The sequence below is a fragment of the Molothrus ater genome, chromosome 15 (genome assembly GCF_012460135.2).
Source record: "Molothrus ater isolate BHLD 08-10-18 breed brown headed cowbird chromosome 15, BPBGC_Mater_1.1, whole genome shotgun sequence".
In the NCBI taxonomy this organism is placed as follows: domain Eukaryota; kingdom Metazoa; phylum Chordata; class Aves; order Passeriformes; family Icteridae; genus Molothrus; species Molothrus ater.
This window is the reverse complement of record NC_050492.2, coordinates 9,614,849-9,630,724: the sequence shown is the minus strand read 5'-3', so window position 1 is coordinate 9,630,724 and position 15,876 is coordinate 9,614,849. Positions and strand designations below refer to the sequence as shown.

Sequence of the window (15,876 nt, the reverse complement as noted above, 5' to 3'; positions counted from 1 at the left end):
GTTTAAGCACATTGAGGTCTGTCAGGTTGTACGGACTGGTGAATGGAAGAAAACAAGGATCTCGTCTGTTGGGGCAAAGGCCAGAACAGGCTGTGAGCTTTCAGACACCTGTCTTACCAAAAGAGCACTTTTAGCATAAGCTGGGGATTCACATCCCTTAGAGCATTGCCAGCCACTTTAGTCATGCCTTGGTACTTGGTAAAAGAGAAAGGAAACTATTATAGCTGTTTGCATCCCTTCCATAACAGGGAAAACAAGTCTTTTATTGCTAAGTGACAGACTGAGTCAAGCACTTCCTCTTCAGTGAAAACTTTATTAGATCTCAGCATGGTTACGATTTTGGAAATTGCTTTTAGAGACTTTTATGAGTTTGAGAGCTAGAATTTAATGCCATTGTCTTTTAAATTTAATCTTACTTGAATTACATTTAATTTGATTGCTCTGTGGTGCTTAGTTGCACATAAGCAGTTCACCATTTTGCTTCTTCTTCACCCCTTTGCAAGCAAGGCACCAAAACCCCCAAATACAGAGCAGTGGGAATTCCTGCCCCACAGGGTGACCTGCAAAGCCTACAGAGCTGCAGTGTTTGGGGGGTTTTTTTGTGATTTTTTCCCCTTCAGACAGACAGACAGACACCCTATGTAGGCTCTGCAGCCACAGCTAAGGAGAATTGCCTGTGCCTCACACACACCTTCCCCTTTGCTCAGTGGCTCCCAGCACTGTTTGAGATGAGGAAAATCCCATCCTGCCTCACTTACCTGCCACACAATTCCCCATCTCCTTCCCAGTGAGACCCTTCACATTCTCCACCACACAGCCCCTGCCCTTGCTTTGCTCCCCGTTTATCTCTTCCACACTCCTGCCATCAATGCAAAATTCAGTAATTGTCAATCACTGCCACCTGTCTGCCAACCTTTTTTCTGCAAATTTAAAAAACCCTCTGGATCCACTAAGGAATAAGCAAACTGTGAAGAAATTGGCTGGTTATCTGCATTGCTCCAAGCCTTGGGATGTTGTTCATACACACAATGAGGCCAAACCCCCATGAGATGCAGCATGGTAGGGGCAGAGAAGGTGAGCAAAGCATCCACTGCTCTTGCACAGCTCACACAAAACCTTCATGAGTCACTCTTTACCTCCCTGATCTTTATCTCAGGGTATGATGCAAAATGTTAGCAAGCAATTTGGTCTTTTCCATGTTTAATTCACTCAATGTAAAATCCTCTCATCTCAGACAGCAAAATCAAAGAAGCCAACAATTGTCCCAGAGGGTGCCAGGAGCCAAGCCTTGCAGACCCTCACCATCTTCTCCTCTCCCACACTAGTGGCAGCCAGGCAGAAATTTATTAAAAGACCCCAGACAAACCCATCTGCAGACTGGAAATCCAGATTTCCATAGAGCTCTTAACCTGAATTTCCCAGTGTGGCACATTTTTCTGCAGCCCAGCGTGGTGGTGTCCCCTCTGTGGGGACAGGAGCAGAACTCAGCTCTGGTGGCTGCTCTCCTGGGGGTCAGAGGAGTGTCACAGATGTCATGGGCTGGTGACCTTGCTGTTGTGTTTGAAGGATGCCCTGGGAGCTGCTGGGTTTCCCTGTGGCCTCTCACCACCGTGCATTCACCTCCACTGCTTTGAACTGAGTGTGCAACAAGAGAGTATTTATTTAGCCCACATGATGTTTATTAGAAGAATTAGGAAAAAAAAAACTACTCATTTTCTGAGGAAACATGAAATTGCTTCACTCATTCTTTTCTCCTCTTGGATCTCTCAAACAAAATTGGTAATTAACAAAATTAATTTAGGATGGTGCAATGTTACCTGGCTGGGTTTAGCTGAGCCCTGAGCATGGAAGCAGTGCACAGAAGCAGTTACTATATATATATATTTTTTTCCTATATAGTCTGTCTAAACATCTTGTTTCACAATTTTACTGTCAAATAGATTTTCCCCTCTCTATGTATGACATCTGACAAGCAGGAAAACAGTGCACTGAGAGTTTCTTCTTGAGGAAAAAATCACTCAGGGATCCAAATGGGAGAGCAGGGTGTGGGAAGACAGTGAGGGCTTAAACCCCCCATGTGACAGGAGCAGCATGCTGCCCCCTCTCATCTTGCTGATCTCTGGAGCTGAAACACCAGACTCTGAAGCCAACTCCAGCCCAACATCAGCTGGTCAAGGGCTGTGGAAAAATTTTCTTGAAGAAATAATATTGATTGAATAAGCAAGAATCAGCTGAGGCATATTGATTACTGCCAGCATGCCTGACTCCTTAAAAGCCTTTTACTGGACAATCAGTTCAGAGCCTGCCCAGAGATGTTTCTGTGTTTAATGCATGCACCTTTGACTTCACAAAGAATGCACAATTCATAAAATAAATGAAGACTGCCTAGGGCCTGGGCTCTTTTACTTTGGGAAGGCATCAGAGATTTCCTGCACTCTTTCAGGTCAGACCTCCAGTGCCAGCATATAATTTTCCCTTCCTCTTTCCAGAGCCCAAAGGGGATGGTGCCTGCTGAGCTCTTCCCACACACAAATGTCAACTCTTTGCTGCTTCTTAAAGCATTGCTGCTAAATCTCCTATCATTTTATTGTCATTTGTGTTTTGCTGCTGAATGTTACAACTTTGGCAGGCTTTGAAACCATTTCATGGGAGGAAGTTTCTCCCTGTGTCTCTCCTGTGTTAACAGGATTCTGTGTGAAGATGTTTTACATCAAAACCTTTAAGTACAGTGCCCCAGAGGGAGGGAGTGAGAATCAGTGTCCTGGTGCCCATGCAAAAGGTGACTGAGGGGTCATATGTCACAGACATCTTTAATGAAAAATCCTTTTCTTGGGATTTTTCCTCCTGAGAAGCTGAGAGGCCTCAGGAACAAAATGTAAACAATGATTATCTGCTGCTGTGGAATGCAACAGGTGGATCTGGGATTGGCCCATGTTGGTTGTTTCTAATTAATGGCCAATCACAGTGAGCTGGCTCGGACAGAGAGTTCGAGACACAAGCCTTTGTTATCATTCCTTTTTATTCTATTCTTAGCCAGCCTTCTGAGGAAATCCTTTCTTCTATTCTTTTAGTATAGTTTTAATGTAATATATATCATAAAATAATAAATCAAGCCTTCTGAAACATGGAGTCAGATCCTTGTCTCTTCCCTCAACCTGAGACCCCTGTGAACACGGTCACAGTTATATTCCATGGAGATAAGAATATTCCATGTCCAGAACTGTGCCTCAAGAGATCCTGTCCCAGCTGTGAGCAGGAGGCTGCACATCAGGGTCAAACCTGCAGCCCTGCACTTGTGGAGCACTGCTTGGGCACAGGCAGCCACTCCAGCAGCGTGGACACCACTGAGCCTCAAGCAGTTCCACCTCAGAAGTGTCCATGAACGAAATCCTGGTGGTTATCTGAGCACGACCAGACTCAGAGTAAGGTCCACACCTGCCTTAAAGCTGGTACTGTGCCCAGTCCATCACTGTTCTTTTGGGAGGGGGCTCTTGCAGTGGGGACAGAGGATGGTGGGAGGAGATGGATCTCAGTGCTCAGCAGCCTGAGCCCTGCTGCAGCTCACTCCTCTTGGATTTCACTGCTTTCTTTCAGCCAAAAGTGAAGATTTCTTTAATAAGCCAGAAATTTCACTTGTGCTTAAACATGGAAAATCACATTATTAAAGGGCTGCCTCATTACAAATTGCTTTGAATTTGTTTGGTGCTGTCATAGAGTTTGGGCTAGGTTCTGCTTTTATAAGGCAGCTGGGGAGAAAAAACCTGTATAAAGCTGAAACCCAAATCTTCCCTGGGGCCCATCACCAAAGCCATAAAACAACAGTGATGAAGTAACTCATTCCTCTTCCCCAGCCTCCTGCCTCAGGATTGCCTTGGCACACTCAGGTTTCTCTTTGTCCAAGTGAGGCATTTCTTTCCATTAGTAAATCAGCTGAAGACTTTCCTGGGACAACAAGCTCTTGTTAACAGGACAGGGCTTCTCAGGCCAAGGCTGCCAACTTGCTACTGGGAGTGGCAAGGGCTGAAGTGCTCTGCAAGTGCTGCAGGCTCACGGATTTCCTAGCACAGCAGGGAAGCTGCTTCTGTGGGGGCTGAGTATGTCCTGGCAGCAGGTTTATTCCTTCTAACCACAGAAAGGTGTCTGTTGCACCTGTGAGAGGTACTAAACCTGCTGTGTCTTACTCACCCTCCCCAGGAACCATTTTAATTTTGCTGTGAATGAAAAATCAGCATGTCCACATAAATATTCAGCCCCACCTGCAGAGGCAGATAGTGACCAGACACTGAAGGCAAGTCAGAACAATTGAGTTGTGAGAATTTGTTGTGAAAAAAACCCCAACAGTCTTCCTTCTTCTCCTTCTTTTGCTTATATTTCAGCAGAAGTCTCCAGTCTTATCCAGGTTGACAAATATTTTAAAATTTATATCATGAATTTGGTTGCCCTTATGAAAGAAATACTCCCACCTACAATTCACTTGTTTAAAATTCCATGTTCTAACACAGTTATCAGCTTATATTTAAGGAGAAGAACCCACTCAAACCCCCACCTCTCCATGCAACCCTAATGAGAACTGAGATGACTTTTGTGACTGAGCAGGGCTCTGATCCTCCCTCAACACCCCAGCTTTGCCCCTCCAAAAGCAACATTTTCACCTGTCCATTAATGAGCTCAGCACTTCTCCAGTGTGTCCCACAGACTGGTTTCCCAAGCATTTTCAGGGATTCATTAGTTAATTAGAGTTTTTCCAGCAGCACAGGGATGCTCCTACATAAATCCTCACAGTTTTAGCAGGGGCTGCCACCCAGCAGCAGAGGAGAACAAATAAATATCACTTTCTCTTTCAGGTTACAGACCAGCTGGGGCAAATAGTATAAGGAAATTCAGTTTTATCTTCTCAGTCTATTAAAAATTAACTGGATTCTAGAGGAAGGGAAAATACAATGTGTAGCTGACTGGGAGGGAAATAAAGAGCTGGTAAAATACACAGTTCTAGAAATGTTTAAGGTGAGGGGAAGGGGTCATGGGGGAAGAAACAGGGACAGTTAGGCTTTTGAGTAGAGAGCCAGCAAACGCAGCCATGCAGATTTGTTTTGTTTCTGCACAGGTCCTGCAGAGATTCATTCCCTTCTATCCCTTTGTTTTATAAGTTTGTATCACAAGGGCCCAGACTAACTGCCTAAAGTTGCAACCCAAATCTGTGCTATGCCCTTCCATTTTCCTCAAGCCTTAAAGGACTTTTGGAGGGTTCAGCTGCAGCTTTGTCCTCCCCAGGAGATAGAACATAGGTAGCAAAAACGTATTTTGTGTTTTTTGTCCAGCCCTGCCCTGGGCTGGTCAGTGAGCACAGCCTGCTGATAGCCCACCAGAACTGCAGCCCCAGCCGTGGGCACGGGCCCAGCCAATGCTGGGGGAAAGGATCAGAAGCTGGAATCATTGACCAGTGCAATTTGTTTGACGTTGTGCCCACTGGATTTTCACCACAAAAGCCTGCGCTGCAAGTGGCAGCAGTGACCTCTTCTACAGTCATTTTTGAAATATATTTCATTTTATAATGATTAGCACATAGAATATGAGTCATTATTCAGAGAAACAGCTTTTAGAGATTTTTAATAACCTGTTGTCCACAGCTCATCTGGGAGATGAGTGCTCAGCCCTGACTTGTTACCACATGAAACATTGGGCTAGCCAAGAGGGACCAAGCCCAAGGTAAGATACAGGATTTACCTCTTCAATCACCTGCCAACAATCCTGGCAAGCCTACAGCTGTGAGATTGTAAAACGACCAAGAAATAAAATGCTCAGCACTCATTTATCCAGTTCACTGGGGAACAGCCCTTCAGAGGTAGCAAAGAGGAAGGACTTTATCCATTTGTGGGCGTTGGTTGAATCCAGCTGTGTACAGGAAACAATGGAGGAGCCAGCCCTCAGTGGTGGGCAAGCAGAAGGGGGAGGCAGCATGGCTGGAAGGAAACCACAGGGTTTGGTGTGGGGGTGGATTGGCTCTGGCTCACAGTTTCAACCTGGCTTTGCTGATGTTTCTGCCCAGAGGCACCACTACCATTGCCCAGGCATATCTCAGTTTTCTGGGGTTTTTTCCTCCAAAAATCTTATTCTACTCTTCTACTATGCAACTTTATTTATTAAGAGATAATGTTAATTAATGCAACTTTAATTTATTTAATTAATTATTAATTATGCAACTTTATTTATTAACATACTATACTAATTAATAATTAACCTATTAGTTATCTTAACATTTTAAGGTAATTAATAAGTTAAGGGGGACTAGTCTAATGTTTGCAAGGTTTATGGACACAAGCATGGCAGGTACCACCCAAAAGCCCTGGTAACTGGCAGCTTACACTCCTGAAATGTGACATCATTTACACAGCAGAATCAGGGTATCTTGGAAAGGCTGACCAGCAAAGGAGGGATTTCTTCAGGACAGCATCAGGCTTAACTCCTTCTCTGCCTGTTGGGCTTCTCAACACCAGAAGGGAGTGGAGCTGCTGGAGCCAGACCAGAGGAGGCCATGGAGATGCTCTGAGGGCTGGAGCCCCTCTGCTCTGGAGCCGGGCTGGGAGAGCTGGGGGTGCTCACCTGGAGAAGAGAAAGCGCCAGAGAGACCTGAGAGCCCCTTCCTAAAGGGACTCCAAGAGAGCTGGAGAGGGAATTTGGACAAGAGCCTGGAGTGGCAGGACAAAGGAGAACGGCTCTCACTGCCAGAGGGCAGGGTTGGATGGGATATTGGGAAGAAATTCTTCCCTGTGAGGGTGGGGAGGTCCTGGCACAGGGTGCCCAGAGCAGCTGTGGCTGCCCCATCCCTGGAAGTGTCCAAGGTCAGGCTGGAAGGGGCTTGGAGCAACCTGGGACAGTGAAAGGTGTCCCTGCCCATGGCAGAGGGTTGGAATGAGGTGGTTTCTGAGTTCCCTTCCAACCCAAACCAGTCTATTATTCTGTGATTCAGTGATATCAGCCCAAAAACTCCCATTTGCCTGCTGAGACATTGCTTAGTCCATCAGAAGACCTTGAAGGGTTTTCTTACACAGCCACTTAAGTTACTACTGACACTGAAGGGGAAAAATGGGGACCTCACAGCCTGTGCAAAAGAAGGGAATCAGCATTTCCCAATTCAACCCACCTTGCTCCCCTCCATTTTCATGCCTGCTTACCACCACAGGGAAGGAAATGGTGCAACTGCAGCTCCCAGGACTGTGCAATGCCAGGGGTTGTTCCATATCCTTCTGTTTCTGGGTGCTAGGTGGCCAATTCATGTCTTTCACAACTGCACCCACCAACTGTTAAATTAACATCTTGAGCCAACACAAGCATCCCTCCAAGTTCAGTTCTGAGCTGCCTCGTGCCCCAGGTGAGAGGTCTGCACCTGCCAGCTCACCCAGGGAAGATGGGGAAGGCACTGACACATCCCAAATGCATCATCCTTCACTTGAAAGCTGTTCTATTAAGAGTACTTTATCACAAGTGCATTAGATACACTGCAATGGCATTTTGATGTGTTTTTGAAAGACCAGAGCAAGATACAATGCTGTTAGGATCTCTTCGAGAGAAGAAATAAAAATAAATGTACACAATTACGAGCAATTTGGAGTCAGCCCTGCACACAGGAGAGATGGGAAAAGATTGCAAAGAGCAGGCAGCTTAGAGCCATTTTACAAAGCACCAGACTGCAGAACAGGGCCCAAGGAAAACCTTCTGCAGTGTCTGTGCACCCATAACACCTCTCCTTCCTGTGCCGAGCAGCTTGGCTGCCTTTACAACAAGCCTTTCCTTCACAAGACTTTGTAGAGCAGATTGAAGTGCTGCGATTCTTTCCTTGGTAAGATTGGAGCATGTGAGTTCACAGGAGTCTATAAAAATCAGGAGTTTCTCAAGGCAGGTCTGCCCCAGGCTAAAGTTATCTAATGAGGTATTTAAAACTCCCCCACTGCAAACTGAAATAAATCAGAAATAAAATCTAGTTGAGAGAGATCATTATTGCAGATATCCCACTGGACACTTCTCAGCTGGGATTGGCCAGGCATCCCCTGAAAAAAATCTTTATTTTTAAATGGTTTTGACTGCAGAAGGGAAAAAGCTTCCAGCAGCCAGTACAGAGCTAGCCAAGCTCAGAAACACTTTACAACCTCTCTGCTATGAAATCCTCACTGAAAATGCCACCCATACCACCTCCCCTGCTGACTCCTGCTGTTAAGGAGAGCTGAGAGGGTTTGCAGAGAGCTTGTGTCAAATGAAGGAGAATAAGCAATGAGTGTTGTTTCTGGCAAGGATCATACAAAGCCACACATCCCATCTTTCAGCTCAGGGATAAGCAGCATTCCCAAACCCTGAGTACCCACTGAGAAACTTTCCCAGCACATTCTGTCATTTAGCAGCCAAGACTCCATTATATGAAGCAAATTACAACAAAAAGCCCCATCCAAACTGAACTGAAGGGACATAACTTTTACATAAATATCTGTTTGGTGGTTATGAGTGTGGAAACCAGCAGCTCTTCCTGGCAGCATGGAGAAGAAAGCAGCAGGGATAAAACCAGCCAAACCACTTGTTGTAACCCCAGGGAGGGCGAAAAGATTGTTTGGGGATTAAATATTGGCTGTAAAGAAAAGCTTGGAAATGCAAGTGAAAAATTTGTCTCCAACTGCTTGTTCCATGGAGGCTTTCAGAAAACACAATGTACAGATGCTTTTGCAAACTGGAAGTGGGGCAGAGACACATCTGTTTCTTCTCTGAATAAAATCTGTGGGACTTCTAGAGGTTTCTGTAACTTGAAATATCAAATAATTTATGTGAAAGCACCACGACTCATTTAAATTTCATATTATCCAAGACATGTCTGTAAAGAGAATCTAATACTTTTCTGAAGGATTACCAGAGACACAAATTACAAGTAGGTTATTATTTATAGTACAATAGCTGAAACCAAGAAGGTACTTGAAGGCATCACTTTAAAACCTAGAATTATTGAACTCCGGGTCAGTTTTGCCTATGCAACGTGCAAGTGTTGTTTCAGAACTTGAAGATGTTTTAATAAGTATTACACTGTTAAAAACCCAGGGTTTCAGTGATCAGACTTCATGGATATAAGTGAAATAAATGACAATTTCAGCTGAACCAGAAAAAAAGAAATGATTCGAGGCAAAAGCATCTGGTTTTCTTTGCACAAGTGAATATTCAACAAGTGAATGCCAAATGCTTCCTGTGTTCTCAGTCACAAAGCTCAGGTGCACACAAACACCCAGGGAAAAATGAGCAGCCAAGGACAAACTGGTGACATCCACTCTGGAGCTTTGGCCACCTTTTCCCTCCAGCTCAATCCTCTGAACCACATTTGTGGTTCCTACCATTTTTGGCCTAAATGTGACCTTTCTTCAGGAAGGGGAAGAAAAGGTGTTAAGAAACAGCTCAACCAGAATTTCCTGAAATGTGGGGTCATTTCTATCTCTTACTGTTAAGAGCCCAATTATTTTATCCATCTTTCCCAACCAGCTTTAACAACTGTCAGAGCCTGCAGACCACCACAGTGCCCAATATGGCAACACCACCAGCCTGGAGCTGTAATACTTCGCTTGAGACTGATTGGCCAAGACAACGGACTTGGGCTTTCAAAAGCACATAAATACCTCAGGCAGCAGCTGTTCAATGTCTTTGACTGGATCAAAGAACACAGGTGACACGGCCCCAAAATGCCAGCTCTCAGTCTGGTCACTCTGGTCAGCTTGGTGTCCACTGGTGAGTTGAGATTGTTGTAATGCAGCTGGGCTTCACTGGGTTTAGGCGGGCAGTAATGGATTATTGAAATTCACTTGAACATAAATAATGCTGAGGGTTTTTTTCCCTCTAGTTTTATGAGGAATGATGGTAATGTGGACAGTTATGACTATTATAAAATATGGAATTAGGTGTGCATTAAGAGACATATATTGCAGTAGTTGAAGCTTTCAGAAAGAATCATAAAATCATTATGGTTTGAAAAGACCTTTAAGATCATCAAGTCCAACCATCAACCCAGAACCATTAGAAAGTAAAAATTATTTATTTCACAAATTATTTTTAAACATCTTTATTTATAGCTTTGCTTTCTTTTTGGCGTATATACCTTAAAGAAAGACGTCAGGAAAAAATGGTCAAACCTATACAGCAGGTTGTAGAATGTCCTTTTACCTACAGCTTCTGAAACGACAAACTCCTCGGAGCTCACGTCTTTCCCTTTAAACACCACATTTTGTACCTGAACTCTCTCTGTTGCACTGGACTAAGAACATGGTTGATTTTTTCCTGTTTTTCCTCTCTTCCATGTGAAGTTTTCACCAAGCAGCTGGATGCACACCCACCCCAGCAGCAGCACGGGCACTGGGCACAGATCTGCAGCGGGAACCCCACCAACCGCATCCGCGGCTGCGACAGATACGGCTGCGGCAATTTCGGCGCTGACAGGTAACACATGTGACAGGTGACCCTGCTGACAGGTGACACTGCTGACAGGTGACACAGCTGACTGACAGGTGACACAGCTGATAGGTGACACTGTGACAGGTGACACTGCTGACAGGTGACACAGCTGACTGACAGGTGACACAGCTGAGAGGTGACACTGTGACAGGTGACACTGCTGACAGGTGACACAGCTGACTGACAGGTGACACAGCTGAGAGGTGACACTGTGACAGGTGACACTGCTGACAGGTGACACAGCTGACTGACAGGTGACACTGCTGAGAGGTGACACAGCTGACAGGTGACACAACTGACAGGTGAAACTGCTGACAGGTAACACACCTGGCTGACAGGTGACACTGCTGAGAGGTGACACTGCTGACAGGTGACACTGCTGACAGGTGAAACACCTGGCTGACAGGTGACACAACTGACAGGTGACACTGCTGACAGGTGACACTGCTGACAGGTAACACTGCTGACAGGTGACACTGCTGACAAGTGACAAAGCTGACAGGTAACACGGCTGACAGGTGACACTGCTGACAGGTGACACTGCTGACAGGTAACACGGCTGACAGGTGACACAACTGACAGGTAACACTGCTGACAGGTGACACTGCTGACAAGTGACAAAGCTGACAGGTAACACGGCTGACAGGTGACACAACTGACAGGTGACACTGCTGACAGGTGACACTGCTGACAGGTGACACAGCTGACAGGTGACACAACTGACAGGTAACACACCTGGCTGACAGGTAACACTGCTGACAGGTGACACTGCTGCCTGGCCACCGGGGGTCACCTTGCTTTCCTACACTAAATGTGCAGGCACCAGAGAGAATACAGCTACACAGAGTTGAGACTCCAAATGAGAGGATACTGCTGTCTGCAGCACCTCTTGCTGATTTTTGGGATTTTCCTTCAATCTTACAGAAGCACAGTGATAACCACTGCTGACAACAGATGCAGGGGTGAAAGAGCAGGACTGTTACATGAATTATAGACAGAGTAAAGGAAATGGAAGTATTTCAAGGATTTGTATCATTTAGCCTTGTTGCTTATACTCTAGAAATTTAACCAACAATCAGCAACAGCTTACAGAAAGCTGAGTAGATTCAATTACACAAACTAAAAATCTGTCAGCATCACTGTCTTTAAGTAGAGACCTTATACAACAACAGGTTATATTTCTCTGAAAAAATGCTTTTATATGTAGAACGACTCCCGCATTTTCTTGTCATCTCCTCTCCCCAGACTCTAAAAGGGTTCATCTTCATTATGCAACTTTCAAATTTCTATGTGAGAAAATGCCAGCCAAGATTCTATTTTACATGGCACACATGTTTTTTGGGGATAAAATGGTACTTTTCCATAACAGTTTGAAATACCCTATGAACCTGGGCAAGTAAAAAATAAGCTCAAATTTGAAATTTCATCTCACTCTGAAGAAGGTCAGAGTAATGTGAACAATTTGCAACAACAACAACAACAACAAAAAGATGCTTCAAACCTGCTACTTCTGTTCAATTTCATTGCAGGTAAAAAATGTTTGTTAGACAAGCTCCAGCTATCATCCTGCATTAAGTGACCACCTGAAACATAACATTAACCTGGAGAGATGTCCCTAATTATGTATTTCTGCCTGCAGGCACAGTGGCAAAGGGAAGCACGTGGGTGTGGATGTCATCTGCTCTGATGGAGCCACGGTGTACGCTCCCTTCAGCGGGCAGCTCTCGGGACCCATCCGCTTCTTCCACAATGGAAATGCCATTGATGATGGAGTCCAAATCAGGGGATCAGGCAAGTAATTAACAGCAGGTGTGCTGGGAGATGTGCACAAGTAATCACTTTATTTACTTGAGCAAGGTTTCTGTGGTTCTTCAATTCAAGCACAGTGTTCATTAATCTTACATCCTCTCTAGTATGCTGAAATACTGGAACACAGCACCAGCAGGATGTAGCCCTTTCCTATGCTTTTCTTGGAGAGGAGGGAAGAAAGGAGTTGAAAAACAGGTAGCAGGAAAATAACAACTCCAAATAAAAAAATAGGAAACAGTAAAAATAAAGCACCGGAAATATATCCTCAGTTTTGCTGAGAGGATGTTTTCCTGTCTCTATTTTCCAGCACCCTTTTTCCTTTTTGCCCTGGCAAATATAGTAATTTTGATTTCACCATTGTTGGTACCTCGATTACATTTCTGCTTCATCCTAACAGTCTCCAGTAAGAGGCTGGCAGGGAATGCTGCTTGCTCACCCCAGGAGAAGATGCAGCTGATGTTTCCTGACCCAGCTTCCTCTCCCCCTCTCCCAGGTTACTGTGTGAAGCTCGTCTGCATTCACCCCATCCGGTACCACGGCCAGATCCGCAGAGGGGAACGGCTGGGGAAAATGCTGCCAATGCAACAAGTATATCCTGGCATTATTTCTCATATCCACGTTGAGAACTGCGACCACTCTGATCCTACTCATCTGCTTACACCTGGTAAAAAATCCCATACCAAAAAGCACAACTCAGAACAAGAGTAGATTTGTACTCCAGGACTTGTGATACTCTTTTTGAAATTTTGTATTTAATGCATTTTCTTCTATGAAATAACCCTAATCTAGAAATGTTACCATCCAGTTTAGATCTACGTTCCATTTACATTTCCTAAAGGATTACAAATTTTATGTAGAAAAATCCAACTGGAAGCATGGGATGTAATGTCAGCATGTTCTTACCTAACTGCAAATCAAACACAGTAGCTGCAAACATGCCAGTGATGAAACAATCTAGAAGTTAACGTTGATGTGCTGTATTCTGTGTTTCAAAGATGTTCCACCACTGCCACAACAGGACGGGCGCTGGGCTGCGGTGTGTTCCGGGAACCCTACCAATGAGATAAGAGGCTGTGATAAGTATGGCTGTGGATACTATGGAGCTCCAAGGTAATACAATAATTAGAACACATGGGGTTTCTTGTACTTCCACTGAAGTAAGAGTTAAAATTTTGCTTAGGTCACATAAAAATTACAGCTTTGAAGGCTTGGATTGGACTTGAGAAACTTTTAGGCTGCCCACATTGTTCATGCCACCTCTCTGCTGGGAGCTTTTTATCAGACTAAGCCATGCCTGACCTGACCTAGTGTTGGGAACACTCCTGACTCAAGTCAGGGCTGGACTTGATGTCCTCCACAGAGCCACACTTTCTGTGACTCTATGGTTTTATTAGACTCTATGGTCTTTATTTAAAGACCTGGAAGAAAGGCATTTTTCTCCAACTCTAACAGGTCATCCACCCTTACATGACACTGCCTCACCTACACCTTTACAGATCCCTCAGCCAGTTTGCTGACACTGTTTCTGTCCTAACAGCCCATTTCCAGATCTCCCCATGTGCTGCCTAACCCCCCTCTGCAGCTCTGGGCCCGAGCAGAGGTTTCTGTAGAGATGTGTTTGCTTTCAGACGCAATGGCAAAGGGAAGCACCAGGCTGTGGATGTCATCTGTGCTGACGGGGCCACCGTGTACGCTCCCTTCTCTGGCCAGCTCTCTGGGCCTATCAAATTCTTCCACAATGGAAATGCCATTGATGATGGAGTCCAAATCAGGGGACCAGGTAAATAGCTAGCTGTCATTTAACATTTCTTTGTTTTGAGCTCATATAGGATGCATTACCTTGCAGTTAGCCACGTAGTTTACCATGTTTTCTTCTATCCACTTACATCAGAACTTTTTGCTCCTGCTGCAATGCAAGTAATTGAGTTCTGCAGAATATCTTCAAGCTTTTCTCTTTCCTACAGCACAAATTCCCACCTTCTCCTTGCATTCCCTCTTCTACCAAGTCAATGACTTCAACCACTACCTAATTTTTATGACCACAGTATTGCTGCTGTTTCAGTTTTTCCACTATTGCTATCACAGTGCAAAGGACAAGACAGACATTGTTAATATTTCTGAAATATAGTACAGAAGAACAAATGCTCCTCAGTCATCTGACGTTTTCCCTCGTTTTTTTCACCAGAGTTCTGTGTAAAACTACTCTGTATCCATCCCGTAAGATACAGTGGTCAAATTTCCAAGGGACAAGTCCTTGGGAGAATGTTGCCAATGCAAAGAGTATTTCCTGGGATCACATCTCATATTCACGTTGAGAACTGCGACCACTCGGATCCTACAAGCAACCTTGAAAGGGGGAAAGGGCAAAGAGAATGAAATGGAAACAGTAAATTCCAAATAAATCCATCTCAGCATCCAAAAGTTGTTTTTCTTCTCATGCACTACAGTTTATGCTATCACCTACTCAATACTTTGAGCCTTACATAAGCAGTGTCTGTTGGATGGCAACAGAGACTCACAAAACAAAAAAAGATTTGAGTTTTTCTTGGAATTTGCATTTACCAGAGAATAAGGAAATTAGCAATGACTAGCTATAAGCTTTCTCAAAGTCTGAAAAATGAGCTAAAATGCAGGGTGCTCACTCCCTCCTGTGGCAGAGAAGGCACATTCCTGTCAGCTTCTCCCCCAAGCACCAGCTGGCCTCGCTTGCTCAGATCAGGGAGAACAAATGCTCTAAAAAATCCCAACATTCATCAATACAGGCCTATTTAACTGGAAGCTTGGAGCTGGAACAAGCTGACATTAAACAGCCCCATTTGATCACCTTAAAGGTCTTTTCCAACCTCAGTGATTCTGTGATTCATGGCTTCACAGCTACACTGCCTTTGTGAGAGGGACTGAGAGGGGGACAATATTCAAAGCAGCCTTTTACGAGTTTCCCCCTGAACTGCAACTCTGTCACCACTGTTTATAAATACACTAACACCGTTCTGTTGGCTAGAGCTTTGTCCACACTCCGTTTTATGGTCTGCAGATCAGAAATCAGCTTTCAGGCACAAAGGTGAAATGACAATGACTAATTTGCCATGCTCCAGTCTCTCCCAAGGCTTGTCATATACATTGCTTCAAGCAAGAGAACCCCAAGAGGACTCAGTGCAACAGATGGATGAGTCTAGTGCATGGGTTAAACCACTTTATTACATTTCCATTTGAAGCAAACCACACATCTTGAACTAAATACTGTTTGGAAATATTTCAGTTTTGTGTTTAAATTATAATCCCCTGGATTATGGAAGTGCTCAGCTCACAGCCTCTGCTAACCAGAGTCAGACAGATGCTTCTTTACTGTGCAAGAGGCAATAAAGCATTACTGACTCAGGTGTGTGTAACCTTGAATCCTTGGGCTTCCAGCTGGGAACAAATGTGCCCAAGAAAAGCGTGGTTTAACCCTTGAGCTGCTGTTTTGTGGAAGTGGGGAAGAAACTCACTTGTTCTCTGCTGTGAATGCACTGGTTCTAGCTGGGGTAGTTCCTTTGTGTCACAGGAGTAGAATGGAGCTGTGGATTTCTGCTGGAAACAGCACTGGTAACACGGGGA

At 44.6% G+C, this 15,876-nt stretch overlaps 1 protein-coding gene across 1 annotated transcript; it reads left to right on the top strand.

The window, feature by feature from the left end:
- The first annotated feature begins 9,704 nt into the window (after positions 1-9,704).
- Positions 9,705-14,655, top strand: LECT2 (leukocyte cell derived chemotaxin 2). The gene is made up of 7 exons (XM_036391752.1): positions 9,705-9,750; positions 10,323-10,455; positions 12,110-12,261; positions 12,773-12,943; positions 13,275-13,389; positions 13,908-14,059; positions 14,465-14,655. The coding sequence occupies exons 1-7, from the start codon at positions 9,705-9,707 to the stop codon at positions 14,653-14,655; spliced, it is 960 nt and encodes a 319-aa protein (XP_036247645.1).
- Positions 14,656-15,876: the final 1,221 nt, after the last annotated feature.

Coding starts and splice junctions, on each gene's coding strand:
- LECT2 (XM_036391752.1), top strand. CDS start 9,705: ATGCCAGCTCTCAGTCTGGTCACTCTGGTCAGCTTGGTGTCCACTG. Junction 9,751..10,322: donor GGTCAGCTTGGTGTCCACTG/GTGAGTTGAGAT, acceptor TTCCATGTGAAG/TTTTCACCAAGCAGCTGGAT. Junction 10,456..12,109: donor GGCAATTTCGGCGCTGACAG/GTAACACATGTG, acceptor TTCTGCCTGCAG/GCACAGTGGCAAAGGGAAGC.